Source organism: Panicum virgatum, chromosome 1N (genome assembly GCF_016808335.1).
Source record: "Panicum virgatum strain AP13 chromosome 1N, P.virgatum_v5, whole genome shotgun sequence".
Lineage (NCBI taxonomy): Eukaryota > Viridiplantae > Streptophyta > Magnoliopsida > Poales > Poaceae > Panicum > Panicum virgatum.
In genome coordinates this window covers 860408-886119 of record NC_053145.1, presented here as the reverse complement: position 1 = coordinate 886119, position 25712 = coordinate 860408, and the positions used below count along the sequence as shown (strand labels likewise).

General features: G+C 47.7%; 4 protein-coding genes and 2 pseudogenes across 7 annotated transcripts; 4 read left to right on the top strand and 2 right to left on the bottom strand.

Moving 5' to 3' along the window:
* The first annotated feature begins 1416 nt into the window (after positions 1–1416).
* On the top strand, positions 1417–3979 carry LOC120654395 (pentatricopeptide repeat-containing protein At2g37230-like). Its single transcript, XM_039931913.1, has one exon. The coding sequence runs from the start codon at positions 1493–1495 to the stop codon at positions 3704–3706; it is 2214 nt and encodes a 737-aa protein (XP_039787847.1). The 5' UTR covers positions 1417–1492; the 3' UTR covers positions 3707–3979.
* A 1963-nt stretch (positions 3980–5942) lies between these two features.
* LOC120654396 (probable inactive linolenate hydroperoxide lyase) lies at positions 5943–8068 on the bottom strand. Its single transcript, XM_039931914.1, has 2 exons — positions 6430–8068; positions 5943–6286 (listed from the first exon to the last, which is right to left on the bottom strand). The coding sequence occupies exon 1, from the start codon at positions 7992–7994 to the stop codon at positions 6498–6500; it is 1497 nt and encodes a 498-aa protein (XP_039787848.1). The 5' UTR covers positions 7995–8068; the 3' UTR covers positions 5943–6286; positions 6430–6497.
* A 1762-nt stretch (positions 8069–9830) lies between these two features.
* LOC120654274 (zinc finger protein CONSTANS-LIKE 13-like) lies at positions 9831–12389 on the top strand. The gene is made up of 3 exons (XM_039931786.1): positions 9831–10422; positions 11520–11986; positions 12085–12389. The coding sequence occupies exons 1-3, from the start codon at positions 9964–9966 to the stop codon at positions 12260–12262; spliced, it is 1104 nt and encodes a 367-aa protein (XP_039787720.1). The 5' UTR covers positions 9831–9963; the 3' UTR covers positions 12263–12389.
* Positions 12390–12686: 297 nt separating this feature from the next.
* On the top strand, positions 12687–13533 carry LOC120654393 (annotated as a pseudogene).
* LOC120654392 lies at positions 13522–14507 on the top strand (annotated as a pseudogene).
* Positions 14508–15101: 594 nt separating this feature from the next.
* On the bottom strand, positions 15102–24299 carry LOC120654391. 4 transcript variants are annotated; one of them, XR_005667056.1, is made up of 11 exons: positions 23784–24299; positions 19520–19729; positions 18973–19434; positions 18725–18835; positions 18455–18634; positions 17686–17967; positions 16947–17067; positions 16734–16860; positions 16269–16513; positions 15329–15458; positions 15102–15238 (listed from the first exon to the last, which is right to left on the bottom strand). XR_005667056.1 is itself a non-coding variant. In XM_039931912.1 (9 exons), the coding sequence occupies exons 1-8, from the start codon at positions 24201–24203 to the stop codon at positions 16742–16744; spliced, it is 1905 nt and encodes a 634-aa protein (XP_039787846.1). In that variant the 5' UTR covers positions 24204–24299; the 3' UTR covers positions 16031–16513; positions 16734–16741. The 4 variants fall into 4 exon arrangements, 1 of the variants encoding a protein (XP_039787846.1); XR_005667057.1 differs by lacking the exons at positions 15102–15238; positions 15329–15458 and adding an exon at positions 15559–15984; XR_005667058.1 differs by lacking the exons at positions 15102–15238; positions 15329–15458 and adding an exon at positions 15663–15980.
* Between the last annotated feature and the right edge of the window lie 1413 nt (positions 24300–25712).

Here is a 25712-nt window from a genome sequence, read left to right as displayed (position 1 = left end):
AGGAACATCAGGTCTTGGAGGCCATGGTTTGGGGGGCATGAGTCATCTAGGTCGTCATCCCAGTTAACAGAACTTGGTGCTGGAGGTGGTGCAGTTTGACTTGATGAACCTCTTGACTTTCCCTTTCTCTTTTTTATGGTTCTACTTTCATGTACAGGGGGAGGAACATCAGGTCTTGGAGGCCATGGTTTGGGGGACATAAAGTCATCTAGGTCGTCATCCCAGGTAACAGAACTTGGTGCTGGAGGTGGTGCAGTTTGACTTGACGAACCTCCGGTTCTATGTGATTGCGGAGGCCAAGTACTATCACCCGAAGATCTTCCACGCCTCCTTCGTCTTGTTTGCGGCATGAGTCCACCGAAGATACATACCAATTTACGAAAATTTGGTATTTATTTGTTAATCACCTCCATGTCCTCGGGGTAATTCTTGCATATAATTACACAATAATTTTAAAATTTACGGAATATGAATTACAAATGACTATAGATATTAGATCCGAATGATAGTTACCTTAATGTGCATCTCATACACCTCTGACTGCATCCATATCGTAGAAGTACTTTGTACGAAACCAATAACATTAGGATGATTAGCTAGTTCATATATCCTCATATACATCTTACGGCGTTCTAGCAGGTGTCCATTTACATCTTGTGTTGTAATACCTCGAAACAATGTGATATCTTTAAACTCTACTAATTTGGACAACACCATCTCTATCGTACCATCCGCTAATGGATCCAACTTCTTACTAATTACAAGATGTGTCATGATCTCAAGAATTATACTAGATTTTTCTTCGGTCCATGAAAATCCAACAGAATTGGAGGCAGCCATTGCCTTATGCTGCAATAGCAATAAGGTACTGTCATTCTAAATTTACTATTCTATATTTAACTATCCAAAAACTAAATCTATTCTAATTCATAATTATTTTAGAAACAAGTCTATAATAGTGGAGAAATATTGGTTATCTGCGGTTCGGACCCAAAATCCTGCAGGGCTTCGCCGGTGGAATTACCTCCCTCACCCCTCCTCTCTCCCTCTCGCCTCTCTGGATCTCGTGGGCAGGAAATGAGGGTGCGAGGGAATGGGCTCATCTTTTATATTGGGGGGAGCCTGCCGCCCCCCTGCCGGGAGGCAGGCTCCCACCAGGGGCCTCCGCGCAAAAATAATTTATATTTATTTACATGTAGGTCCCTGCCGGACGGTAGGGGTACAAAACTGTAAAATGTGAAACCGAAAATATATTTCTGTAAAAAAACATTTTTAAAAAATATAAAAATAAAAAAGCCGCTTGGATCCGGCCCGGACTCGGCCCCCCGACTCCAACTCGTCCTCACCTAGTTGGGCCGATGCCAAAAGATTACTCCGTCCGTTATCTTCTGGCCCAAACAAAGCAGAGCCCACCACGCACTCGCTCTCCTCTCAATTCCGCCGTAAACAAACCCTCGCCGCGCCGCAAACCTCCGCAGCAGCAGCAGCAGCCATGGCGCGCCGCCACCTCGCTTACCCCCTCCACCTCCCGCTCCTCCCCCGCAAGCCCCTCGCGCCGGCCCTTCTCGCCCACCGCGCGCTATGCAACTCCTCCACCCTCGACACCCCCGCCCCTGCCGTCGAGGCGCCGGCGGACACCTCGCCGCCGCCCGCCAACCCGCCCCGCCGCGAGGAGCTCCTCCACGAGACGGTCCTGCACATGATCCGGCGCCGCCAGTGGACCACGCGCCTCGAGAACTCCATCCGCCTGCTCTCGCCCACCCTCGACGCGCCGCTCGTCCACGGCGTCATCTCCGCCGCGGGCCGCGCCGACCTCGCGCTCCAGTTCTTCCGCTTCGCCTACCGCCGGGCCGGCTTCCGCCCGGACCGCGACACCTTCGCGCTCCTCGTCCCGGCGCTCGCGTCCCGCCGCATGCTCAACCACGCGCGCTGCCTCGTCCTCGACACCATGCCCTCCTTCTCCATCGCGCCCGACGAGGCCACGCTCGCCGCGCTCATCGCGGCCTACGGCAAGGCCGCCATCCCGCAGGAGGCCGTCAAGCTGTTCCGGATGATGCCTGACCTCGGCATCCCCCGCACCGCGCTCTCCTACAACGCCGTCCTCAAGGCCATACTCTGCCGCGGGCGCGAGGCCATGGCCAGGCGGATCTACAACTCCATGATCGCCGAGGGTGTCGCCCCGGACTTGTCCACCTACAACACATTGATCTGGGGGTTCGGCCTGTGCAAGAAGATGGAGACCGCCGTCAGGGTGTTTGGGGACATGAAGGCTCATGGGGTCGCGCCTGATGCAACGACTTATAACACCCTGCTCAATGCTTGGGTGCGGGCAGGTGATCTGGAGAGTGCACGCAAGGTGTTTGATGAAATGATTGGGGAGGGGATTGAACGGAACTCAGTCTCATACAATATCATGATCAAGGGGTATGTTGAAGCCAAAAAGGTGGAGGAGGCAGTGGCATTGTTCACAGAGATGGGCGAGAAAGGTTTGAGGTTGAGCGAGAAGACATTCGCTGCGTTGCTGCCAGGCCTTTGTGATGATCAGGGGAGGGTGGCGGAGGCCCGGAAGGCAGTGGATGACATGGCAGAGCGGAGGCTCACGCCTAAGGACAAGTCGGTGTTTCTGAGGCTGGTGACGACGCTGTGCAGAGCTGGGGATTTGGATGGGGCGTTGGAGGTGCACCGGAAGAGCGGGCAGTTCAAGCATGTTCTCGTGGATCCGAGACAGTATGGAGTGTTGATGGAGGGCCTTTGCGCAGGCGGGAAGTGCGATAGTGCTGTTGAGGTGCTAGATGAGCTGATGGAGAAGGGCACACTGCTGAGCCCAAAGAGTCATGTGCTTGAAGCATCGGCGTATAACCCGGTGATTGAGCATCTGTGCAACAATGGTAACACCACCAAGGCCGAGACATTCTTCAGGCAGCTGATGAAGAAAGGTGTGGATGACAAGGCTGCATTTAACAGTCTTATCCATGGGCATGCAAAAGAAGGTGTGCCTGAGGCGGCTCAGGAGATTCTTGCCATTATGACGCGCCGTGAGGTCCCAACTGACCCTGAATCACACACGCTGTTAGTTGATAGCTTCCTGAAGAAGAATGAGCCAGCAGATGCAAAGACAGCATTGGACGGCATGATGCAACAGGGTCACCTGCCGAGCTCAGGTCTGTTCAAGTCTGTCATGGAGGCGCTCTTCAATGATGGACGTGTTCAGACTGCAAGTAGGGTCATGAAGAGTATGATCGAGAAGGGGGTTACTGAGAACATGGACATGGCGCATAAGATACTTGAAGCTCTCTTCATGAGGGGACATGTGGAGGAGGGGATCGGTCGTGTCAATCTGATGGTGGAAAATGCCTGTATGCCTGATCTAGATAAGTTACTGGTTGGCCTTTGTGAGAATGACAGAGTGATGGAGGCGCAGAAGCTGGCTGATTTCGCGTTGGACAGGGACTTTGATGTTAGCTTCTCAACCTACGACAGAGTTCTGGAGGCCCTGTACACTGAGGAGAAGACATTGCCTGCCTACTCCATGCTTTGCAAGATCAAGAACAAGGGAGGTGTTGTCAATCAGAAAGGTTGTGATGCTTTGATGGAGAGCTTAAAATCTGAAGGGTACTCAAAGCAAGCAGATATTTTGTCTAGGATCTTGACAGAGAATGCACAATCGACATCCAAGAGGGGCAAAAGGGTTGCCATGAGTGCGTAGCGAGGTCTGCCTTCTTGTGGAAACTATCCATTTTTTTCTTTTTGACTTGAAGAAAGATGTGATATCTTTGAATCTTTCTTTTCATCGATGCTTCTTGAGCTATTTGTCAAGTGGGTGTTTTCATCCTATAAGACAAGAAGCAGGTACATTTACTTTCAGTTTGGAGAATCCCTGATCTTTTTGTCTTAGTGAGAAGAAACGTATGCAATAATAGCAAAGATGTACCTCCTGTTAAGGATTTTGTTGCGAAATCTAGCATTTATTACTGATTTTAGTGGCTTTACAAAAAAAAAGAGTCCCTAAGAGTTTAGTTTTGGCATGAATTTAAAGGAGCTGCTATGTGCCTTCCTTTTTTGTGTGGGTTGAAGTTTTGATCCCATTAGTTGAAGATAGTAAGTGTATCGGCATGCCCACATGGTTAGCGAGTTCTTGTTTTGAAGCTATGAAATTGTATGGTGTGTAATTGTTGATCACTGTGGTGTTGAACCTTTGATTCTTGATCTGCCATCTGACTTCGTAGTACAGAATTGTAAAGATTGCATTTAGGAAGCTTGGTCTGTTACTTTCTCATTCATACCATTCCAGTTATATTGCAGCCAAGCAACTTGGCTAGGGCCATGGTCTATGTGTGACTTAGCAACCTGTGGGAACATTATTCAATTTGTTTTTTGGCTATTTGAAGTTTTGAGCTCAGGTCAATTTCAGCTCGTGTTGTGGTCCTTTAGTATTACCTTTTTGTTGATGATTAATTGTCTGCTGAGCATATGTGGTTGAATTGCTGTCTTCTTGTGTTTGCAAGTTTAGCTAAAGGCATGATTACTGAAATAGGAGACTTCCATGCATGCAGCTTTCAACTGTGTGGTTTGCCCCATGTTTGTTTTTAATGTCCTTTCGTTCAATTGAAGATGCGGTCATATACTCATATTGATATTACGCATACCATGCGTTTTATCTGTTCTTTTTCTTGTCATCCTAGAGTTGAGTAGTGAACAAGTAGGGACCATGCATGGTTACAACGGCTGCAAGGATAGCCATTTTAGGATTCAGTTCCTGCCTGGCTTGAGGTTGATAGCAATTTTCCCTTGTCATATATTGCATGCGAAACGTGCTATTCCAAGTCTTGCCCTCCACACACTGTCTTCCTTGTTTAGAAGTATTATTTATTGATTTTTTTTAAAAAAAATCCTATTGCATCATTTTCACTGTCGTATTCAGAATGTAGTCTTGTAGTGGCACTATATTTTGGGCTCTTTATTTTTTGGAACTCTTTCAGCTCAGTTTTGCTGGCACGGCACCACGGCGGTGTCTTTTGACTCTTTGAGCTCTTTGGCCTTCGACGCAGTGAAACTTGGTTTTCATCCCCAACTCCATGGCTCCATTCATTTAGGAATTGGATTCCTTTCTTGTTTTAGTGAGCTGGGAATTGGATTGTTGAGGGAGATATTTCTCTGCATAACCTGGTGGAGACTCGGTGGCTCATTCTTGATCTCATTCATGCCCATTTGTGGTTCTTGATTTTCCTTGTCCCTAGGGGTCTGGTCTGGCCTTGCATAGTTGCATGTCGGTGAACTGTTTTATACTACTCAACAGTCACACGTGTACCATGCCTACGAGCTATGACTGAACATGATAGAGAGCATGCTATCGTCCCTGATGAATTTGGACCTTTCATCTTGATATTTCTGATGGCTATGGCTACATAGAGCTTGCTGAAATGGGCCCCTCGCAACAGGCAGGAGCAGCAGTACAGTGAACATTTGTCGGACGCACACATGCCCTGTCCGCGCCTCAGCTTAGGCTGGAATTTGGGTGGATTAACTTCAAACCAATGTACTAGTTGCAAGAAATGAATTTGAACATTGTTTAGAGATGGATATGCAAAGGAGTCACTGTCGATGCATGATGCGTCCCTCTCCCCTTGACATCGCCAATCGGAAGCCACGGACACAACCCATTCAGCGGCTGGACTGTTCCTCCTTTTGTTCTTACTCGCCCGCCTCGTGTTCCTTGCCTCCGCTCCCCTCTCCCCTGTTGCCAATCCGGGATCTTTCAACTCGGTTGGTATATACAAATACTCTTCTCTAGATATTTTTTTTTGTCTAATTTTTTTCATGTAAATAGCTTTCAAACCATTTAGTTTACAAACATAAAAGGTTTTATTAAAAAGTATTTTCATAGTAATATGAGCTTAATTACCAGATGTACAAAGCCATGAAAAGTAAGGAAAAATTTCAAGTGCTATTAGGAGCATGCATGGTAATTGCCCTTTGCACACATTGAGACAGACACATACATCACGAACACCTAGGCTAGTAGTCAACATAAATGATAAGGTTACGTACACTTTGTACACGCCCACACAAACGCATACATCAACACATCGGAGAATCTAAAGAGAGACTAGGCTAATAGGAGTAGATCTTAAATATTGACGAAGTCAGCACAAGTGCATCACTTCAGTAGACACGTCACCTATGAACTACCAATACCACTAAGTGAAAATTGAGGAGATATATAGTTGTTTGTTTGCATCACTAATTCACTATACAGTGTGTATACACTTTTGCAATGGCACAAGTGCTTATTTTCAAGAGAAAATTCGATTCATGCCACTACAACTCCCGTAAAATTGGGTTTCATGTTGAAAATCATGTCACTCAATGGCATGAATTTCAACATGAAATCCAATTTCAAGAAATTGTAGTGGCATGGATCCAACTGACCCTATTTTCAACGGCCTGGAGACAGACATCGAACAGAGACCGGCAAGGCGGGGCCTACACATACAGACTCAGTTGGCTCCGGCGGCTGCGGGGGACAAGCTCGGCGCCGGCTGCCTCTTGACGAGCTTGGTGAAGGACGTGCCCTCCACCTCGAAATCGTCGTACCGGCGGAACAGCTCCGCCACCAGCATGCACGCCGTGTCCACCACCACCTCCTTGGCGGCGCACTGCTTGTTCCCGGCCGCCGGCTGCGAGGTCTCCGGCCCGTTGGACCAGAAGAGGTGCTGCAGCAGCGCCTGCCCCTCCTCGCCGAGGAACCGCTCCGGCACGAACTCCTCCGGCCGCTCGAACACCTCCGGGTCCCGCATCGCCAGCGGCTGGTACCCGCACAGCACCTCGCCCTTGGCCACCTGGAAGGCGGCGCCGCCGTGGGAGCGGAGCACGAAGTCCTTGCGCGCGCGCCCGAACTGCAGCGGCACCGGCGGCTGCATCCGGAGCATCTCGTACACCGTCGACCGCACCAGCGGCATCTCCCGGACAGCCTTGAACCCGAACGCGGCGTCGCCGCCGCTGGCGCGCATCACCGCGCGCACCTCCTCCCGCAGCCGCGGCCGCAGCCCCGCCGGGTCGGAGGCCTCGCCGATCTTGGCCACCAGGAACGGCAGGAACACCGAGAAGCCGCCGAAGGCGTTGAATCCAAGCACGAAGAGGAGGTTGTTGATGGCGTCCTTCTTGCCGATGCCGTGCTCCCTGGCCGCGAGCTCGACGGCCTCGGCGCCGTGCTTCTCCACGAAGCGGTAGAGCAGGTAGTAGCCCGGCCAGATCACGAAGGACGGCAGCGGGAAGGAGTGGATGAGCAGCTCCTCCAGCGGCTGGACGAGGCCGACCTTCTGCGTGGGCAGGATCTGCAGGGCCAGCCAGACGTCGAGGATGGTGAACCCGAACCTGTCCACCACCCAGTCGGCGGCGGGGTCGGCGCCGACGAGCGCCTTGCACAGGAAGCGGAAGATGCATTGCTGCAGCGGGACGACGTAGCTGGCGGAGGGCTTGTCGCCGGTGGCCTTGGAGAGGTCGGCCTCCACGGCGTCGAGCATGCCGTCCACGCCGGCGCGGAGCTCGGCGGGCCAGGCCTGGGCGCCGCGGTGGAGCAGGGCCATGGCGAACTCCTTGACGCGCTCGTGCTCGGGCTCCTCGGTGTCGAGGTAGACGCCGACGCGGGTGCCGCCGGTGAAGCCGGCGCCGGGGTTGTAGGGGCCGATGAGGACGTCGCGCTTGTCGACGAGGGTGCTGTCGAAGAGCGCGGTGAAGGCGGCGGCGTCGACGACGGCGACCACGCGCGGGTCGATGCCGACGAAGAAGGGGAACGTGGGCGGGATGTTGGTGCGGAACACGGTGCTCCGGTTCGCGGCGGCGCGGCGGCGGAAGAACTCGTCCTGGCTCTGGAACCAGAAGTAGTCGAGGCGGTCCCGGAGCGCGCCGATCACCGGCGGGCCGTAGCTGCCTGGTATCGGCCGCGGCGGAGGCGTCGCCGAGGCGCTCGCCGTCGGCGAGAAGGTCGGCAGCATGGCCCAAGTCCCAGTTGAGTTGAGTTGAGTTGAGTTATCTCCCGTGTGTGGTGGTTCTGAGCTGAGCTGCTCGATCCAGCGATCACTTGACCGTTAAGTACTAGCTAGAGTGACAGCTGCCAGCGCGCGGGACGCGACAATCGTGTGGGGGCAGGGCAGCAGCGGCTTCCTTCACAGTTCACACAAGAACAGCAGCAGCAAGGAAGGGGCACGTTGGCATTGTGCCGACGGCGAGGCCACTGCCAGTGTAGGGATCACGTGGGCCCCGGGCAACACAGTAGCGAGCATCTTGATTGGCATGTTACATTTTGTTTCTTTTCTTTTTGATTTTTCCTTATAATTATTTTTTGAAACGAACGTGCACAGACTGTACACGGTTTCTATTAATAAAGGAGAAACCAGCAGGAAGATAGGAGACCTTCTACATGGGAGAGAGGAGAAAAGAACACAACGAGAAAAGGAAAAGAGTTGTACAAGCACTCAAGACCCAGGAAAATGTCAAGAGTGCGGCTAAGTGCTTAGCAGTTGCTAACCCGGCCCCAAGAACAAGCTTCATCCTTGATCTTAATTAAGGAATAAACCGATCACTGAGAGCTCTTTTCCACGTGAAAGTTCTTGCATTGCGTTCCTTCGATATTTCCCAATTAACCAACAGGAGTAGAGACCGCAGCGCCTTTCTGAGGAGCCCATCCATTGTGGCCATCATGCGCCACTAGTCACTGGCCAAGGATGTCGTGTGCCATCTGGAAGGACCTCATCTTTCCCGATTTCTCTATATTAGATGAAAGATTTAAGCAATTTAGCAACTGTTTTTTTCCCTAATAATACACGGGGAAGCCACGTATCTTTACGCCGAGGAGCTTATTACACGCTCACGTGAGATTACTCTAAGTTGGTGTTTGGTTCACCGATTGTAATGCATTAACGTGAGGTTACTCTAAGTTGGTGTTTTGTTCACCGAATGTAATGTAATGCATTATGAAGCAACACAGGTAGCGGTAACAAGGTCGTCTAACAAAATATAATAATCAAACTATACAAGAATATGTTCATCAATAGAATTGTGTTCATACTTCCATGCATCACTCAACTGACACTAGGTGCAGGGGCGGATTTACAGGGGGGCTCTAACCCCCCTACTGCCCAAAACCTCCACTGAAATCAAAGGACAAAAGTGAGAAGAAAAGAGAAAAAAGATGAAGAAAATGAGAGAATGAGTGGAGATAAGAATAAGGAAGAACTAAGCCCCCCCTAAGTTTGTAATCTGCGTCCGCCACTGACTAGGTGAGATACGAGGAACCGAGTTTGAATGGCATTTCCTGAAATTTGCTACATGTCTATTTGCATGGCTAAGTGGTTAGCGATACACATGGACGATCGGTGAGGGTGCCTGAGGATGCACAAAGTTTTTGGAGCGTTTTTTGTGACCAAATTTTTCAAGTTTTTGTTGACACACTTGGTATTAAAGTATTACCAAACTATGATAAATGTGTAGGCCTTAGAAACCATGAGAATTAACGTCCTTTCTTGTACTAGTGAACATATCTATATCTATATGGTGTTCATGCGTGTAAATGTAAAACAAAAGAAAAAAATTAAACAAGTCATTACATTATCGGTGGGACGATGAAGGAATATGGTCCATCCATCCATCCGAATGTGCTAACGGCTGCACCTACGATTCCGGTGCTCACGTTTGCTTTTGACCGAATACGCCGCAGCCTTTTTCTATTTCCGGCGCAATTCATTAATTGGCCATGGCGGCGCCGAGATATCTAGCCAGCTATATATACTCCACCTACTATGGCATGGATCCGCTTCCGCCGCCGTTGTCGATCGGCCGCCACCAACCAGCAACAGCAACCCCCTCGGTCGACCCGACCCCACGACAGGCACGACCCACGCCAGCCTCGCCGCCGGCCGCCCGGCCGGCGGCGCGCCATGTACGTCTCGGGAGGGCGGCACCACCATGGGCGACGACGACGTCCCCTGCGCCTGCTGCTCCACGCTGCGCGCGCTCCTCCACTGCGCCCAGCACGGCGCGCGCCTCTGCCTGCCCTGCGACGTCCGCGTGCACGTCGCCGCGCCGGCCCACCGGCGCGCCCCGCTCTGCGACGCCTGCCACGCCGCGCCCGCCGCCGCGCGCTGCGCCGACCACCAGGCCTTGCTCTGCGCGCCGTGCGCGCGCGCCGCCGGCTGCGACGCCGACCGCCACGCCAGGCGCGCCGCGCGCGCCTACACCGGGATCCCGGACCCCGCGGAGCTCGCGCGCATCCTCTACTGTGACGGTGACTGTGACACCGCCGCGCCGCCGCCGCCGGAGTGGGTCCCCGACCTAGTCAACGTCGAACTGCTGCCGGACTACTTGCCGGCGAGCAGCAGATCTTGGCGAGATGGTAATATCACCAGCAGGCCGGACACTAGTGAGGTATATTATATAGACGATCTATCTATACTTTTTGATGCAAAAAAAAATCCTTACTTCGTTTATTTATTATTTCAATCAAAATGATCGAACGATGAAATAATTATTGAAACAATTCTGATTCATCTCTCTTTTTCTTGTTTTTTTGTCCTCCCTCGCGGGTTCCAACTGCCTAATTCTAGGCAGCAGATAGACCCCGTGAACTTGTCTTTCCATTTCTGTTTGATGCATAGTTACTACCAGGCAGTCTCGACCAAACCGGAGGGGCCTTTTTCGATGGTCAGATGATCGGATCGTCATTACCATCCTTACTACCAACAACCGGCGATGGCGATGACCATGGCGATGAGCTCTTGATGCAACAAGACTGGCCCAACCTCGACGACGATGACGACTTCAACTTCATTGCGGCCCACGATTCCAACTTGACAAACTCCTTCAATCTGATGGGTTGCAGAGAAGGCGCTTATTTGGAGGTATGCACTCAACGATCCCATGTTCTGGTCTCTGAATGATGTTCAAGTATCATCGCTATTGCAAGCATTACATTACAAGTTTCATCTAGCTAGATCGATGAGGTCCTGTTCAAGATCTATGGAGAATTTAAAGCTTGAATGATTAATTCTTAAGGAATTAACTTATATGCTGCTTCAAGCTAGTTCCATGTGGAGAATTTGATTTGGATTTTGAATGGTAAATCAATAGTGAGTTGCTTGTTAAATCCAAAAATAACACAGCTCTAAAATTCTAGTCTAGAGTTATATATGCCAAACATTCCCGTAGCACATACTCCCTCTGTTTTGAAATATAAGACATTCCAATATTTATGGAGAATCAAAGTTTTCCAAATTTAACCAAATTAATACAATAAAGTAATAATATTTATGATATCAAATATGTACCATTAGATTCTCAATTAAATATATTTTTATAATATATAAAGCAAGGTTTTGAAATTGGTTTGTAAACTGCCCTTATTTATTTAATACAATAATTAACTGTCAAAGTGTTACTATTCTTAGAATTCTAGGAAACCAAACAATGAAAGTAAAACGTTGCATGACAGCATGAGTGGTTGACATCACATTTGCTGGTACCATACTGCTCATACATTTGTTCGGTACTGTCAGCCACAGGCGTCGCCATCATCGTTGGGTTATGATCACCCGTTAATCGCATCCTGTTCGGAACCCATTATTGCGTCGACTGATGCTGTTCTGGAATCTATGGCCAGTAACAATGCAGCTTATCATCATCAGCCGCAGCAGCAGTTCAGTTCAGTGCCCACTGCAAACAACAGCACCAATGTGGCCGCCGGCAGCACGTTCTACGGCAGCGGCATGCCGGCGATGCTGCCACGGGACGAGTCGTTCCCGAGTAGTCAGTTCGGCTTCGAGGTGAAGCCGCCGCCGGTCCCAGCGGTGGTAAGCAGCCCGACGACGGAGGCGGCGGCCCTGCTGGCGCCGGAGCAACCACCATCAGGCCAGGACATGGAAGCAAGAACCAAGCAACTGGAGAAGAGGCAGGAGGCTAAGCAGAGGTACAAGGACAAGAAGAAGAACAGGAAGTATGCATGCAGGCCAGTTTATCCATTATATTGGTGCTTTGCTGTTATTAGTACAACTCCTCCAACTGAGATCATATATTTTGCGATTGCATTTGCAGGTTTGGCAAGCAGATCATGTACGTCTCCCGGAAGGTGCGAGCAGACACACGAAACCGAGTGAAGGGCAGATTTGCAAAGGCGTGCAGCGGCAGTGGCCATGGCGACGATCAGTCTACACAGCATGGCGATGATGATGAGCAGCCTGCAGATTCTTGCCTTTTTTTACCCCAGCAGTGATTAGGTAGAATAAGTTTAGATGAGTGTTGTTTTTCCCCGCGGCATTTTTTTAGAGTTTTTTTCCTACCCCTTGGCACTTTCTATTTGGTTTTGTGGCATCGTTAGTTCGTTACAGCAATTAAGTACAATAATGTAGTCTGAACCGGCCAGTCCAGTTTACTATTGCGACCGATCAAGTGGCGCTTTGCTGTTATTTAAATTTAAATTAAATTTTGGAAGTCACACGGATTGCATTCATGTTTGGTTTAGGCCGCGGTAGTCATGTCACACGAAGCAGCCTCGATCGACATGCATAAACCACATATATAGATAGCACCAACGCAAGCATCACGCACAATTTCATCACACACACACACACACACACACACACAGACACAGAGAGAGAGAGAGAGAGAGAGAGAGAGAGAGAGAGAGAGAGAGAGAGAGAGACGGTCCAAAAGCATCCGATGACCCATTGGCACCTACCAACTCGATCAGTCGGGGAGATTGCAGTGGCACTCCTCGTCATATATATGCTCCACCGCAGTGCAGCCTTGGGCCACCAACAGGGCGACGACGATGATCCACCCACCGCCACCGGCCGGAGCACCATGCTGGTGTTCGGGGACTCGACGGTGGACCCAGGGAACAACAACCGGCTGCAGACGGCAGCCAAGGCCAACTTCCTGCCCTACGGCGTGAGCTTCTACGGAGGCAAGCAAGCCCACCGGCCGCTTCAGCAATGGCCGCCTCGTCACTGACAATCAGCAATATGTAGCAAGCAGTTCACGGTTCTTGTGGCTTTGTTTGCAGCGGAGAAGCTCGGAATGGGGGGGAGCATCCCGGGCTTCCTTGACCCCAGGTTGAAACCGGGGCAGCTCATGACAGGTGTGAGCTTTGCATCAGCAGGCTCCGGATACGACGACGCCACTGCAGAGAGATCGGTAGGTACTAGGTAGATCGGCCTCTTCCAAACAATGCAAATTTTGGCTGTTGGAGGTATGCATTTGGTTTCGTTTGATTTGATTTGGTACCAACTTGTTGCGTTTTCTTCTTTTTCGCGCACGCATGGTAGAATGTACTTTCATTTTCCAATCAAATGCAAGACCTATGGCGTTACAAGAGAAAACTCAAAAGTTTAGCGGGACCTCTAGGGGTAGGGTTTGGTGTCCCGGTGGCGCGTGCGAGGTGGAGGCGGCGTCACCACAGTGGAATAATGTCCTCCGGCCCTCTCTCCACTTCGTCGACTCTGGCTCCGGGGCCGGCAATGGGCTTGTGAGGTTGGGGTGCGCCGGGTGTGGAAACCAAGTTGGAGTTCCCCATCTGTGCACACCCTGTACAGGAGTCCTCTACTGGTTCTTGGCGGAGGTCCAGGTTCTTGTTTCTTCGTTGGTCAGTTTGCTGGTTGTTTTTCTTTGCTTGCTGCTGCTGTGGATTGGATCGGCTGGGCAAGAGATGGCGAGCGGAAGTGCCAGATCGACGAATCCGACGGCTGATGCGTGGTTACAGAGGATGCGCTGCAGCTTACCAAAGTTTGGTGTCCGTTTCTCGTTCTGGGGAACTGATGGTGGAGGTTTGTCGGTTCGATGTGCTCGGCTGCGAGTGGAAGAGCGCCGGCGCCTTGGTCAGACGAGGAAGAAGAACATTTGCCTTAGTTCGGACCGAACAATTTCGCTTCACAAAAGATAGATGAGGACAACCCTTGCCATTTTTTCAGGAAATGAGAAAACTTGGAGGAAGGAGATTTATCTTTGTTGGGCTGCCTCCAATCGGGTGCATCCCTATTGTCAGAACTTTGCTAGGCACAGGTCCAGATAAATGCCATGGAAACATGAATCTGCTAGCAGCTTCATTCAATGAGAAGTTACTCACTTGTGCAGCTACTGAAGAATGAACCGGATACCAGAGCTGCCTTCATCGATGTTTACACAATCATAACCAAAGCAACGACACAACCCAACGACTTCGGTACGTTTTGCTATACAAGTAAAGTAATTCAGAGTTATTCATTCTTTTGGGAGAAAAGACTGACTTCATGAATCCAAAATACAGGGCTGACTGAGACATCAAGAGGCTGCTGTGGAACAGGGACAATTGAAGTAGGGCAAACATGCAGAGCCCGGAAAACTTGTACAGATCCCAGTAAATATTTGTACTGGGACGCCGTCCACCAGACAGATAGAATGAACCAAATTATCACAGATGGTGCAATAATGAATTCGATTGGAGAAATCTATATCTAATAAACGTTGTGAATTTAAATTCAGTAAACAAAATATTGCATTTTCTTTAGTGGCAGGCCTGCCTTGTACCGATCTGTCATTCTGTCTACGCCGGCTTAGCCTGGAGGACGAGGAGTTCGACGTCACCGGAACCAGATTGTTGGCCGGGGAGGTCTCCCTCGTCTTTTTTTTCTTCTCAATCGACGCTTCTAATACAATTGCATCTATACATGGTCCATCACTTCAATTTGCCGTGGTGCCCAAAACCCCCCAACACATTTGAGCGAAGCTTGGCAATGGAGATGGTGTCCTCGCCGTGCTTCTCAACGAGGCAGCAGACCAATTTGCTGCTGGGCTTCGTGACTTGGAACGGCAGCCGGAAGGAGTGGATGACCAATCTGCAGTGCCAGCCAACGTAGCCGAACGATCGAGCACCTTGCCGAGGAGCCAGAAGATGCATGGTGGAGGGGCCATCGGCAACAGCACCTTCATTCAATCATAAGATTGGTTTTGTGCAATTTGTTTTTCTGAAAAAAAAAGGCAAGTTCATACCATTCCATGGATTGCCAGTAAGTTCATGAGGCAACAGGATAAGGCAGACTGAAATTGGGTGACAGGTATGGAATGTGATAAAGCACCTTTGCTAGCATTTGTCTTCATTTGGCCTCGCCAAAGCAAAAATGAATGATTCTGGGTATACAGGCATTAACAGTTGAACCAGGAGTCACCAACAAACTTAGCTGGGCAACAGTTTCAAGCCTTGCCTCCAGAATGGCTGACATTATCCAATTCAAAATATTAGACAAAAAGATATGCGGTGTCAGAACAAATGATAAGAATAAAGTCCATGGTTCCATTCTAGTACCTGGAGAGAGCTTCCAGTTCACCACATAAAGTTGCTTGCAATCCCCCCCCCCCCCCCCCCCCAAATGGCTCACAGATAGGCAGCTAGTTGCTTGAAGTCCCAAAACTTGACTGTCTTCTGACGTAATCACCTACATAGGTGAATCAAGCGATGTGGTGCGAAGTTTAAGCTGCCTGGCTCAAGAGACAGGGAAAAAAGAGTTCCACAAAATAAAGAATGGGTGGGTGGGGGTGGGGGTGGGGGGGGGGGCTAAATTCTTATACAAAGTTCATGAAGGGAGTTTTGTCATCATATGATGTTAAAAGGAATACAGAAAAAAAGGATGCCTCATGCAAACCAGCAAAGAGGAAAGCTTAACAAACCAATCACAATCACATACAGCTTGTTTCCGACAGGACTAAAATAGTTCCGGAGTCCTATTTTTTCATTGAAAACATAGTATGAGACGTATAAAACTATGGCTGCACTATGCGTGCTTGGACTGAGGGAGGGAATCCAGGGGAAACTCAGAGAGAAGGGGCAGTGGCCATCTGGCCGAGGAGGCTGGCGCCTGGAGCCAGACAGCAAGAGATTTTAGGATTGAACTCCTTCCACTTGGCATTTGGACCACATTTGGGCCATGACATGTACCAGCAAAAGTGATATGCAGTCTCTTCCTTGTCAATAACGAAAGAACAGTTCAATATGCAGAAAAAAAAGGCATTATAAGACAGTAAAATAAGTGCATTCTACTTCAATGTGCACATGGAATATTTACAAATGGTGTGACAGTTAATGTGTTAAGGAAAGGTATTGGTACTTCCAAGATCCAACTTCCATATAGAAATCAATCACAAACAAGTATAAATCTCAGATGATAGGCTGCCATCATAGAAGGTACAGGCCATCATTGTATGCTACAAAGAGAAATCCCCCTTGAACTTAAGCCAGACAAACATACCTGAAACTAGCAATATTCTGCAGGGTTTCCTGAGTTGTATAATTTCGTTCCAAACAACCCTTCTGAAAATTAGTGGGCACAAACTGCAGTAAATGTCCTAGGACATAACCATCCAGATGTTGAACATCATCAGAAGCAGCACTATCCATGTTATTGATGCCCATGAAGCAGTCAGGCAGCTCTGCAACCCAAGCTTCGATATTTGTATCAACCATTACATCACCAGAGCAACTAAATCTTCCATTCTGTGATAACATACATGCAATAGGCACATATTTGACCACAAGGAGCAAATCAGAATAAGACATGGTGCATTGTGTAAAACTGTAAATGCCTCAATATGAGAAAGTTAGCAACCATAAGTTTTTGCATAACTAGGTAGTAATGGTGATTAATATAAACCATATTCAGGAAAAGAAACAACTTGATCTGAAGAAAGTAGAGGGAAGAAAAGTGATATAGCACCTCTGCTATCATGAGTCTTGAACAGGCCTTGCCAAAGCAAAAAAGGAATCTTGATTTACTGACATCAACAATTCAATTGGGGCAGCCTTAGCTGGACGAGAAATTTTAAGCTTTGGTTCCAGAATACCTGAAAATATCCATTTTAAAGTATTAGATACAATTAATACTCAGTGTTCGTACATATAACAAAGGGCCATCGTTCCGTTAAAGTACCTGGAGAAAGTGTCCGCCCCTGATACAGAAGTGTAGCTAGTGGGTTTATTGACCAATGGTTCACAGCTGGGCGGTTAGTTGGCTGAAATCCCACTACTTTACCTTCTTCTGACATGACAACCTACGAATAAGTAAATCAACCGATAGGTTGCAAGCGTGAGCTGATTACCTCAAGAGATTTTTTTCTTTTTAGCTACCATATAATTAAAAAATGCAGATATACAGATACAAAACTAGTACTGGATGCCCGAGCACAGCTTAGCAGAAAATTCAGCACACCCCACATAGACTTGTTTCAAGAAAGACCAAATCAGTACCATTATATATTCTTACTCTACTATCATAACATAAAGAAAAGAAAAAAAAAAGTTTCGACGAAAAACCATAGTATAAAAAGTTTGAACAACTGATGTAATACAAACAACAAATAGGGAAAATTTAGTCTCTTTCTTATGGGATGTAACCAAAGAACAATACATGGTAAAAAGGTACTACTAAATGGCAACAAAAGTTGTGCTCTACTTTAGCAGGTATGTCATGAAATATCATGTGATAGCCAATATGTTTGTGGAAAGGTTTTGGCATTTCCAAGTTCCCAACCCAACTATCCCAAGGAAAAGGCAATTTATCATAAACAGGGGTGATCACAGAAAGAAATTTGAGTTAGCATTTGCATTATCATGACAAAAAAGGACATCTACTACAAAGATAGCTCCATTTTATAAGACATACGAGGTACCTGAAAACTAGCAATATTCTGCAGAGTTTCCTGAGTTTTGTCATTTTGTTCCAAATCAGACATCTTAGTATTAATTGGCACCAATTGGGCTTGATTTTGTTGGATAAAAGTGCTGGGATGCTGAACATTGTCAGAAGCAGCATTATCCTCGCTATTGATTCCCTTGAAGCAATCAGGCAGTTCTCCAACCCAAGCTCCAATATGTGCATCAACCATTACATCACCAGGGCAGCCATATGAGTCTTTCATTTTCTTAATAAGAGATGTGCAATAAGCTTGTATCTGAGAAGAGGAGTAAATCAGACAAAATATGAAGCACACATAATAAACTGATAGAATGGCTGAAAGAGTAGTTATGCTATGATCCATTTATGCAGGCGGGCACGTTAATTCAGTATTTCAGTCTTACTTACACACATTACAAATTTTCCTACTTGGTTAATCTTCGAAAAAAGAAGAGAATCAAAGGATTGCATCCTGAAACTACAGAATTTGAAGTGGTAGCTATTAATTAGAACAGATGAAATGCAGTCTGTCAGAATATTTATGATTCATAGCAGAGAGTGGCACAGTTAGTTTTTCTTTGTCCATTGCTATAAGTGAAAAATGAAACTAACTAAAATGGCATGAGAACTTTCCTTCAGGTAATTAGTTGAAATCGATGTTATGTTAAATGGCAATGGTGTATTGCGAAAAGGAATCCATCACTAAAAACTGAGCATTAACCTCCCTTGGACAAACGACAGATTCAAAAGGACTAGAGAAGTACCTCGCTGCTATCAAGAGACTTCATATCAGAACAATAGCTCTGAGATGATGACACATTTGAACTTCCCTTGAATAGCCTTTTGTCTCCAAGAGTTTGAGGCCAGCATAACTGAGCAAAGATAGCGACAAAAAGAATAACACAGCTACCAGCCAAGAAACTGAAAAGGTTGTTCAAATAGCCCTGCGTAAAACAAAATTTGCCGATGAACAGAGTTTGATAAATATATATATTGGATGCGAGTAAACTTTGACCTAGATAGTATCTGCATACATTGTTCTTTTTGATCTTTGATGGATCTGAATTCCAGTGGGGATGGAAAGTTTTGCCTGGTAATGTGAACTGATCTTCGAAGTACATGTCTATAACGCTCCCTAGTTCCGCCTACAAGTGGTAGAAATGAACAGAAGTTAGAAGACATATGATGGACCAAGTTAAAATTTCACATTTGCTTGGTTCTGTTATTATTTCCAGAAAATGAATGTGTTCAATGAAGGAAAAGGGAGGGAATAATAGTGTACCAGTTGGGAGTGGGTCAAGAGAACTTCCCACCTATTACTTTCTGACTTATGACGTCCTTCAAGATTAGTATTCTCAAATGCTTTGGCTTTTATTTGCAGTTTATAAGTAGGAATGTACTCATTGGCCCAAAGGGCAAACTCATGACCCCCAATCTTCACCAAACTTTCATAATTTGGTGCTGGCCACCATCCATTCTTTGTTTTGCGTGCATTCTGAGGAGACTTCATTAGATGAAAACTGTCCAGGCATCTCTTAGCACTTCTCACAATTTCTTCCTCAGAAATTTTATGTATACAAACGGAGGAATCAATTGAGCAGTTGAGCTGTTGCTTATGAAACAAACCGCCTGTGGCCCCGAGGTGATTCTTGCTGGCATCCTGGATGACACAGGAGAAAATGGCTTCGGCAAGAGAACCCAGAAGTTTTTCATCTGATGAAATGACGCTAAAGTCCATGGACACCTGTTGTACATTGACGAATCAGCACTCAGCAAGAAGTAAGGTGAGGGGAGAAGAACAAAATATTCCAAGCTTTGTGAATTTGCACCTTTCGTGATTTGCCCAAGTCTTGGAAGTCTCTATCTGAACCTGGGGAGAAGACCTCGAGCCGAAAGTTTGAAAGCCGTTGCATTACAACTTGCTTAAAGGCCATAGCCAACATAGTCTCTGAATCAGGTTCATTTTCAGAGAAAAACTCAGATCCAAATTGTTTCTTTATCTTACTGGCCTTGTCTTTGACTTCCTTGGCTTGCAAAATCTACAAAATTGCCAAAACTTACTGATGGTCCAGCACAAGACGGACAATCAAACAGAAATGCAAGGCGGTGGTAATTATTCGCATACACAGGTAACTGGTAGGCTGCTGTAAATATGGTGCGATGCAATGAACAATGGATATGGGCACTCCGTGGTTAAATCACAACCATATCGGTTAGCGAGAGGAGTATGTGTGGTGAAAATTTCACTCTGCGGCTCTGCTTAGGCCTTGTTTAGATCCCAAAACGCAAAATGCAAAATTTTTATAAATCGCTTGCATGGTGTACTAAATGTAGTCAAAAAATAAATCACATTATACAAATAGACTGTAAATCGCGAGACTAATCTAATGAGCCTAATTCTGACATGATTAGACACTAAATTGCTACAGTATTGCTACAGTAAACATGACCTAGTGATGGGCTAATTAGGCTCATTAGATTCGTCTCGTAATTTACAGACGAGATCAGTGATTATTCTACATTTAATACTTCAAATATTGAAGATTCCCTTCCAAAAACGCAAAAATGCAAAGTGATCTAAACTGCCTGCCTGACCCATCTGCATTAGTGGCGGTGCATAAGAATCATGTTTGGCGCATGTGTACTCCACAGTGGAGATTCAGAGATTGGAGTGAATGGTTGTCGCAATTAGTAGTATATGGCTAAACGAAGTCCAAAGCAATCAATCTGTAAAAAATGGGCCCAAGCAAGATGGTACTGTTGCTTGCACTCAATAGCAGAGCAGCCCTCTGTAACACCTCTGGTGTTAATTACTTATCATTAAGGCTAATTACGGTCATTAGCGACACAAACCACTAGTGGAAAAATTTTCAACAATTTTTGGGACAGTTCAACTCGGACCGGTCTGACCGGGCGTGACAACCGGTCCGGTTGAACCTGTTTCAACCGTTTTGGGCCCCACAGCATTTAAATCACTCTCTCTCTCTTCTTTCATCAGATCACTCGCCCTCACCAGCTCTCTCACTCTCTCCCGAGCTCACTCCCTCACCTAAACCCTTGAACCCAAATCCCTCCATTTCCAATTGATCCCAGGCCAAGGAGGATTTCCAACCGGTGGAAGATCATCTCTCCCACTTGATTTCCCCGGAGGTGCTGTGGTTCTTTGAGTTCTTCGCGGGAGGAGAAGTCAATCCAGGTAAATGAGCTTGTGATGATGATCTCTCGTTCTAGGTGGTTCTAGGTGAATTCCTTTGGTTCAACACATTTACTAGAATCCCTGGACTAGAGCCTAGGGGGGGTTTTGAAATTTGTAGACGAAATTGCTCATCCAAGGTGTTTTGGCTTGGATGTCTTTGATCTCTTTTTTTAGGTAGTTTTAAGTGGTTTCCCTTGGTAGATTCCCTCCATAGGAGTCACTCAACTAGAGCCTAGAAGTATTTCAGTTTTGGTGGGTTGGATTTAGCGCAGCATGGAATTCTACCTTTGGCACGTTAGAGTTGCATGGACCGGTCTGACCGGTCGGATAGACCGGTCTGACCGGTAGTAGTGAGTCCAGATTATCCGGCCTGTGGGTCAGATCATCCGGAACTTCGCAGAGGTAAAAGGTACTATTGGGCCGGATCATCCGACCCTGTGAACTTTCAGTGAGTGGTCGTGTTGGACCGGTCTGACCGGTCGGATGGACCGGTCTGACCGGTGTGGCCGTGGCTGAGAGGGTTTGGTTAGGGTAGTTAAGGTAGGTCCATCCGACCGTCAGACCGGTCCAACACGACCACTCACAGAAAGTTCACAGGGTCGGATGATCCGCCCATAGGCCGGATGATCCGGCCCAATAGTACCTTTTGCCTCTGCGAAGTTCCGGATGATCCGACCCACAGGCCGGATAATCTGGACTCACTACTACCGGTCAGACCGGTCTATCCGACCGGTCAGACCGGTCCATGCAACTCTAACGTGCCATGGCTGAGAGGGTTCGGTTAGGGTAGTTAAGGTAATTAGTTGGAAATTATTTTGGGTATTAGTTGCTTGTTAATTTGTAAATCATGCATGCATTCCTCATGTCATATGCATATGCACACGTGTAGCAGCCGCGACGGAGGAGGTTGTGTTCGAGGTGGTTGCGAAGCCACAGGAGCCGCTAGAGCAGGCCCAGCAGGAGGAGAGGCGTGAGGCCCCGGCCCAAGGCCCGGTTCACCCAAGTGCAGAGCAGCAACCCGAAGGCAAGCCCCGGTGCATGTCCTATTATTTTAAATTATGATTCAATATATATATGTTTATTTATTACTTGTGCATTATGTTCAGGAGTTGTTTGAAGCCATAGTTGCATGATCCCTATGTTTCCTTGGGTTTTATACTAGTATGTATAGGTTGATGGCAATGTCATGCTTAATAGGACTCGATAAAAGCCGGGTGATTTCTTATCACTCGCGAGATATAGGATATTTAGAAGTCGAGTAATTGCCGGTTACTCGCGAGATGTATATTTATCTTTATACTTCAGTATTTGAGATATGGAATGAAATGTGGAAATGATGGAAACTTGAGACCGGACGGGGAATGATGATGATATGTAGGTATGGCAGTAGGATCGGGTTTCTGGTTGTCTTAGCCCCGTCTGTGTCGATTAAGGACCGGTCGTTGTCGGCAGTGCTGATCGGGGATTGAACTGTATTAACCGCATGCCGGGAGTAGGAGGTAGTCGAAACCGGTAAGTCTAGTACTGCCTCACTTCGAAAGTACAGGGCCTCATCTCATCTCCTGGGGTAGTCGAGTAGTCGCGGAGAAATGAGATGCATGTATTTACTTTTGGTGGTCTCACGTTGAGCTCGGCTGACCATATGATGGTGGGGCGGTCCTGTAGTTCGAGGCGGGGAGGGGAATGGTTGGTGTGTGTGGTCCGACGGGGCTTATGCGTGCCGTGTTGGTTAGGTCCACCTTACAAGGTTAAATCGGATCGATTCACCGTGTCTCGCGGATATAAGGGCCTTGATCTCTTTGTCGCCTCGTAGAAAATGAGTTCGAATATTAGTGAAATAGGATGGATACTAATTTGAATCACTATTGAATGCTCCAACATGATTGCTTTAGATATGCAAACATTAGTTGATAGTCTATCTATATAATATATAAAAAGGGCGTACCCAGTGTCGTAGGCTTCCCGCACTGTGCGGGGTCTGGGGAAGGGTTGTCTTTAAGCCCCAAGCCTTACCCACACAAATGTGCAGAGGCCGGGGCTCGAACTCGGGACCTTCCGGTTACAGACGGTAGGCTCTATCTATATAGTATATGCGGCTAAAATATTGAAAATAAGGATCCACCTATAGATGCTTTTCTACAAAACAAACCCACTAGCCAGAAAGACGTGCATGTCTAGATAATGGGCTATGTATACCCATCGTCGGGTAAGCCTTGCTGAGTATTAGTATACTCAGGGTTTGTTGCCATAATTATTTTAGGCCATCCGGACGTTGACTTCTGCCCCTGCTGTGTCAAGTTTATCCGCCGGGATGCAGAGGAGTGGGAGGTGGTGGAGCAAGACCCTTAGGTTAGGGGGGTCGAAGGAGTGCACGCTTGCGGGCTGAGTATGCAGCTCCTCAGTTTTTTCGTCGACCGGTCTGACCGGTAGTCAAGGTTGGTCCAGGCTGGATCGGTCTGATCAATTCGGTCAACCGGTCTGACCGGTCATGAAGAATCAGAACTGATGAAGGCTAGTGTAGTTATAAGATCCTTTCTATTCGAACTTCAGTCACATCTATTGTAAAGTTTTGTAAATTATGCAACTTATGTAAAATTATATATACTTTTGAACTCGGTTTGTAAAACTTAATGTTTCCTCTTTGTTGTGTATGTACTTCTAAGTATTATATCATGCTTGTACCATCTGTGCCCATCTTCGCGTGGGACTACCAGTGATGTTTCGATCGGACCGTGTTTTGAGAAAGGATCGCCAAATTAAACCATTAAGCGAATGTGTCTGATGTGTTCAAATAACGGCCATTACGCTTAATTTAGAGTTTTAATTTGGCGGTTCCGTCACGCCCCTCGCAAGTCAATCATTAGTACTAGCAAAGTAATGCTAATCTCACTACTCACCACTCGTGTGGACGACGACGCGGTCGTCCCGCCCCCATCGGGCCCGGGGAGGAATGCCTCGACGACCATGGCCTCGGCGCCGGCGGCGAGGTGCCCCTCCGCCGCCGCCCCTCCGTCGACCGCGGCCGCGGCCGCGGCCGCGACCGCCTGCTCCCGGCGCGCGGCGCCGGCGAGCTCGAGGCGCGCGAGGCGGCCCTCGTAGCAGCGCGCGATCGGGATGAGGGCGCTGGCACCGGCGTCGCCCGCTTCCACGACGCGGGCGGTGGCGCGGGACCCCACGGGGTGCTGGCGCAGGCGCAGGCGAGGGGCGCGTGTTGTTGGTCTCAGGGAGGAGGGGGAGGGGAGGCATCGGCGGAAGGGGGAGATGAGGTGCGGCGAGGGAGGAGAGGCGCGGAGGAGGAGGAGAGACGGGGACGGCATTTTGGCCACTCAGCCTGGTACGACCGGTAGATTTCGCCGGAGGCGACGGCGACGAGCCGGAGGAGGAGGTTTGGGGGCGACCACGTCGTCGATCGAAAGTGGACTGGGCTATAATGCTTACATACAGGTGGAGGGATGGGGGCCCAAATATATATATTAAGCCCATTGGTTGGTAAATACACGGTCCATGTAGACGCGTACGTATACGGCGGTGCAAGACGCTGACTGGCTAGCTTTGGTCAAGTCGGTCGGTCGGTCACGTGCTGTGCTGGTGGTGATGCTAGGTACCTGGCTTTGGAGGAAGAACACACGAGTCTCGAGGCAGGCACAGGCAGGCAGGCGGGACGAGTAGAATCCAATGGAGGACGAGGACCAATGCAAGAGCGGTGCACGTTGTATCGCCAGATGATGATTTTTTTTCTTTTGTCAATTATTTCCTTCTAAAATGTATTGTACTTCGTCTCGCAACATTACAACACGCCAAAATAGCCGAATTCATCCATGGGCTATCGTGCTTGCTCAATTTCATCCTTCAACTATAAAAACGTCTAATTCAGCTCCTAAACTTCTTAAATTGGCCCAACTTCATCTAGTTGCTAACATGACACGAGATGTAGGCTCTTCTTGTCACCGCCCCGCCCAACCAGTTTAAGGTTCCAACTCCATTGAAATGACCATTTTACCCGCCCTCATCTTGAATAGACCACCAACATTTCATTTTGCCAACTGGTCTGTTCAAAACAAGATGTTGTTTTTTTTAAGGGAAAAACAAGATGCTACTGATTGGTTTGGTCCATGCCAATTCAAAACGAGATGCAGCTGACTGGTCTGGTCTGTTCAAAAAATGAGATGCTGATGGTCGGTTCAAAATGAGAATGGGGTCAAACGAATATTTCAATAGAAGTTGAAAACCTAAGCTGACTGCATAGAGACGCGGCGAGCCAACGTGGCACGCCACGTTAGTAAATGGATGAAGACGGAATTTAGCTAAGCATAATAGATTAGGGATGAATTCAGCTATTTTGTGTTACAACAAAGCTAAGTGCGTCCTTCGAACATCAATATATACAATCTTCAATATAATACGGCGAGCAATGCGCCAATGCCAATCTACATATTGGGCTGTCGATCAATATATACAGTCTTAACGAATGAAGTGAATCTAGCAGCACCGATATTGGGTTGTCGATCTACTTTAAATTTTAGATAACGAATGCCAAAGATAATAAAATGTTGGAACTAATACTGTGTGGTGTGGTAATAAAAAAATGCTGCACATGTAAATAACTACTATGGGAGTGTGATTTATACTTTTTCTTTGAATAAAGAGTCTGATTTATATTTTGAGGAGACTGATGAAACCACTGCAAATCAATTAGCTAGCGAGGCAAGAAGGATAAAACGGTACCATAACCATAACCACTGCATTTTATATATGTTATTTCTCGCAAAAAAAAAAATTCATAGCGCGAATCATATATGTGATATGATGCCGATCGATCATAGGCG

What these genes read in the sequence shown, in the direction of transcription:
- LOC120654274 (XM_039931786.1), top strand. Translation starts at nt 9,964, where the DNA reads ATGGGCGACGACGACGTCCCCTGCGCCTGCTGCTCCACGCTGCGCGCG. An exon ending in GCAGGCCGGACACTAGTGAG is followed by an intron (nt 10,423 to 11,519) that starts GTATATTATATA and finishes TGCTGGTACCAT; the next exon opens with ACTGCTCATACATTTGTTCG. An exon ending in GACAAGAAGAAGAACAGGAA is followed by an intron (nt 11,987 to 12,084) that starts GTATGCATGCAG and finishes TTGCATTTGCAG; the next exon opens with GTTTGGCAAGCAGATCATGT.
- LOC120654395 (XM_039931913.1), top strand. Translation starts at nt 1,493, where the DNA reads ATGGCGCGCCGCCACCTCGCTTACCCCCTCCACCTCCCGCTCCTCCCC.
- LOC120654396 (XM_039931914.1), bottom strand. Translation starts at nt 7,994, where the DNA reads ATGCTGCCGACCTTCTCGCCGACGGCGAGCGCCTCGGCGACGCCTCCG.
- LOC120654391 (XM_039931912.1), bottom strand. Translation starts at nt 24,203, where the DNA reads ATGCCGTCCCCGTCTCTCCTCCTCCTCCGCGCCTCTCCTCCCTCGCCG. An exon ending in TCTTGACCCACTCCCAACTG is followed by an intron (nt 18,836 to 18,972) that starts GTACACTATTAT and finishes TACCACTTGTAG; the next exon opens with GCGGAACTAGGGAGCGTTAT. An exon ending in CAAAGATCAAAAAGAACAAT is followed by an intron (nt 18,635 to 18,724) that starts GTATGCAGATAC and finishes TGTTTTACGCAG; the next exon opens with GGCTATTTGAACAACCTTTT.